A 4,441-nucleotide genomic window follows, 5' to 3' on the forward strand; every position below is an offset into this window, starting at 1 on the left:
TCTCATCTGGTCTTCTGAATCAGCAGTGTCAGAGATTTCACAGTGTCTGTATTGCAGTGGCTGGCGGTCTTTGCAGTTGGGAACGTCCTCGTGTCTTTTTGTATTCAAAATAAGATCCCATCCTTGAGCTGCATTAGATGCAAATCGTATTATCTTGTGGAAGAAGAGAGGGCACTGGAACAGGCTCCCCAGGGCGGTGGTCACGGCACCAAGCTGCTGGAGCTGAAGGAGCATTTGGACAATGCTCTCAGACATGGGGTTTGCATTTTGGTGGTCCTGTGTGGGGCCAGGAGTTGGACTTGGTGGCCTTTGTGGGTCCCATCCAACTTTGGCTGTTCTCTGGTTCTGTGAGCAGAGGACAGGGCTGATTTGGCGCGAGCTCACGTTACGTGTTCAGCATCGTAGGTGCTTTTTGGAGCTGAGCTGTGTACCGTGGCAGGCAGTTCCCGCTGAACACCTTGGCCCACACAGCTGCTCCAGGATGTGCTCTGCTGGCTTGGCACAAAGAGGGCAGCCCAGAGCAGTCTGTATGGCCACAGCCACAGTTGGCAAGGAGGACGAGCAGGTGCTTTCATAGCAGGCTCTTACCACAGCGGTAACGCTTCCTGCATGTGGCCATAGTGTTCCCGATGCTCTCGGCAGGCATGGCAGCCTGCACCCCACATCAGGCCACTGCCTGTTGCCCTGGTTTTCCCTCGTCCCTTCCCAAGAGAAAGTGCAAAGGGGAGAAGCTGTCAGGGAGCTGGCAGAAGCTTCCCAGACTGAGGTAGGCAGGCCCAGCACTGGCCCTGCAGCAGCTCCGCCCCTCGGCCGGGAGCCTCAACACCACCGCGTGCCTGTCCCCTCGCTGCAGCTGAAGTGTTGCTGGGCTCTGGGTCTGAGCCGCGAGCACCTCGCTTAGCACGCGCTTCATGTTCTGCTGGCAGCTCTCTGCCCCAGCAGCTGCTGCTGACTCCCTGCTCCCCACTCCCAGCTGCCTGCTTCATCCCAGGCAGAGATGCTAACCTGCCATAGCTGACCATTTGCAGCGGTTAAAGGACGCTCATGTACTCTACAGGCCTGCAGTGACTGACATACTTCCGAGCACCTGGGTGTCCTCTGAAAGTTGTGTCCTGCAATACTGAGCTACCACGTTGTTGCCACTAAGGCTGGTGAAGATGATATAGCAAATACTAGAGATGTTATTTTGGGAATTGTGAATGCAAGGGCTTTATAAACAAGGCGAGTAACAAACAGCCTTGTTGAAGAAGGTTGTTCCCTGCAACATATTTCCTCAGAGCCTCTGAACTTTTGTTCAAGATTCAGCTGGACATCTTTATTGTAGTAAGTGGTTGCATCCCCAAAACTGACAGGGAAGAAGAGGCGCTAGATGCTAGCATGGAAGCCAGGGCTTCTGTCTCCCAGGAGGCAGGCGTAGCCAGGTCCACTTCGGACCTGCTGTTCTTCACGTTGAGTTCAGACGATCCCTCAGCGTGCCATTGTGTGCAGCGTGTCCCAGCCCCAGAAGATTCCCTTGTGGAAGAAAGGAGAGGGTCAAGGAGGCTGAGGGCCCTTTTCTCAGGGACGGCTCCTCTGTGCCTTCTTGCTTGCCAGAGAGAAGGGCTGCCTGCTGGGCACAGGCAGTGCTTTCTACCTCCCGTCCCATGCCCTGTCCTCGAGCCCCCTTCTCATCCTGTGCCAAACGCCACTCCCAGCAGCGCAGTTGCCATCGCAGAACCTTCCCCGTATCACAGTTGTCACCTTGGTCACCGCTGCCCCACCTCACACACTCGCCTCTCAGAGTGCTGGGCAGGAGAAAGCCATGTCCGGCATGAAGAGAGCGAGGGGCGATGATTGCCCAGTTTTAGATGGGGAGAAGGAGCTTGGGGCCCCAGAACTGAAGAGGAGGAGGGGGCCCGCCATGAACATCAAGCGGAGGAGGAAGAAGAGAGTCCAGTACCATCACGCCTGGACCAGTGCCATGACCACCTCTGTGGAGCCGATGGAGGTGGATCCCCCTCCTGAGGAACCGATGGAGGTGGATCCCCCACTGGAGGAACCCATGAAGGTGGATCCGCCTGCGGAACGGCTGGCCTGGCACCACAACACCGTGCCAGGCCCCACATTGGCATGGTCACAGCTCCACCATCGCTGGTCCAGGCGCTCGGCTCCATACCCACTGCACGGCCCCCGCCCCCAGAATTAGCTGGGAGGCATTCATTACCATCTCCTCCACCTCCGTTGAGCCTCCTGCGGAGCCAAGTTCTGTGGGCCCCCAGTACCATCTTACCCCTGTTATGTCCCAGTCCCCGGTTTTGTTGTTGATTTTAGTGTTTGGTTTTAGTGTTAGGAATAGGTTACTGTTAGTATTTTAGTGTTAGGCATAGGTTATTGTTCGTCTTTTAGTGTTAGGCTTAGGTTACTACTATCAACTGGAAGTAAACAGTCCTCATTCGGTACACACACACCTGAATTATCATCCGAAGAAATGAGTACGACTGCTCTAACAACAGAGGTCTGATGACGTCTCCAATGAATTGGATTTCCATCTCTTCCCTTGCAGAATATCGAGGGTCGGAGTCTGAGTGGCTGAGAAATTGAGTTGCGACTCAGGAGAACAATATATAACTGTGTCACAAACCCTGTGTGACCACTGCAAGGTAGGTGTGCCTCACTCTAACTGGGCGCCAAAGCACTGCTGTTTAAGCACAGCTCGTTGCACTGTCTTCAACAGATGGGCTTTCTGCATGCTTTATTTCAGTAGTTGGTGTTGTGCAACATCCAACAGCAAGGCCGTGAATACATAAACAAGGAACGTGAAAAATTATAAAGTTAATTTAAATGTTATTAATCCTATTATTATTATTAGTTATTAATATTAATGAGTCATCATGCATGTGTGATCAACCTCAGGGATAAGTTTCTTCTTGCCTCTTAAAGCTTTTCCCTTATCTTACGTCCATCTGTCCTGTTTTGCTTATCTTCCCCTCACCTGCAAGTGGACCGCTATTCAAGTTTGAGGACTGTTTTCCTAGGCAAGCACTAAAAGACAACGAAAATGCGAGTTTCATGTCCCTCTTTTTTATTGGGTCAGTAGACCAAGGGTATCTTCAGAACACCTCTCTAAGTTAGCCTGTCAATTTTTGCTAGCAGAAAGTAACACCAGAGTGCATGAGAGAAAACATGAGTCTTTTTTTCCCTCTTGTGGAAACCAGCCTCCTTGAGACTGTGAGAGCAGCAGGCTGTCTGCACTCTGGCTGCTGAACTGCATTTCTCCCCACCTGAGATCCCTGGGCCCACACTGATGGAGAATGTACTGCACCACAGACTCTTCTCTGGAGTCATTTCCCAGCTTCTCTATGTGTTAGCCACAATCCTGCCAGTTTCCAAGTCCCATCAGACAGTAAGTAGTGCTCTCTGAGATTGATACACCTGCACAGAAAAGAGGATGGGAGGGAACATTTTGTAGCTGTTGCCTACGGTAGTCTGCCCTGACACTGATGACAGTGCTGTAGTTTGTTCTGTCCTTGCGTGTGCATGGTGTTCCCTCTGGCACGCAAGAAGCCTTTAGGTCCAAGCTCATCTTATCATCCTGCTGCTGATCTGCCCTTTGAACTGCCAGGCAGTGCCCCCCTCTGCAGGAACTGCCTTGCAGGAAATGACCTTGGACTCCAGTTTGCGTGGGATTTTTGGAACCGAGGTACAGTTGGAGTTTCTAGTGTGCCCTAATGTCAGGAAGGCAGGCAGTTTCCAGTACTGGCAGCCAAACCTGCCCAGGCAGGTGACTTGAGAGATGATTGAAGACTGAACAGAGCTCTTTGATTGAAAGGATAGTGTTAGATGTTCAAGTCTCATGAAACGTAGGCTCAGTCTGCTCTAGATGCGTTCCAGCAGAGATACTCAGCACTTACTTTGTTTGGCTTTCACATAAATTCCCAAAGGGAGTGAGCTCTCAGCAAATTGTTACCAAGTTCCCTGACTGTTTCTGAATTGATTCTTGCAGGACTCAGACAGTTTTGAGTCTAAGACTCGGGAGACAGTAAAGAAACCAAAGGCAAGTGCTGCACGGATCAGTAAGAAAGCCAAGAAGGAAAGCAAAAAGAAATGCCAAGGGCTTGACCAATAAGCCACAGAGGACAAAACAATCACCTGCAGTGCTTCCTCGGAGATGGCACCAAAGGCAACTGACTGTATTGTTCCATTTTCTGGCGTTGCCGTGCTTTACTTTTCATGGTCAGTGGAGAGGAACTAAGGAAACTGGAAGGGAAGGGCTTCTGATGTGTTACAAGCAAAGAGGACTTTGCATACGCAGGACTTCATATATGGCAAGAGATGTATATGCTGTATTCCTTCAGGGTCTGGCTCTTCAGGGCCAGGGACGGTCTAGTATTAGATTGAAATATGGCTAGAAGGGACTGGAGAGAGAGAGGTGGTGATGTAGCCACAGAGTCAGGCTTCTCCT

The 4,441-nt window shown here is 51.3% G+C and overlaps 1 protein-coding gene across 1 annotated transcript; it reads left to right on the forward strand.

The window, feature by feature from the left end:
* On the forward strand, positions 3,038 to 4,135 carry LOC110393485 (protein MANBAL-like). Its single transcript, XM_021386375.1, has 3 exons — positions 3,038 to 3,043; positions 3,218 to 3,382; positions 3,983 to 4,135. Exons 1-3 carry the CDS (start codon positions 3,038 to 3,040, stop codon positions 4,103 to 4,105), a joined length of 294 nt encoding a protein of 97 aa, XP_021242050.1. The 3' UTR covers positions 4,106 to 4,135.

The sequence above is a fragment of the Numida meleagris genome, chromosome 2, assembly GCF_002078875.1.
Source record: "Numida meleagris isolate 19003 breed g44 Domestic line chromosome 2, NumMel1.0, whole genome shotgun sequence".
Classification (NCBI taxonomy): domain Eukaryota; kingdom Metazoa; phylum Chordata; class Aves; order Galliformes; family Numididae; genus Numida; species Numida meleagris.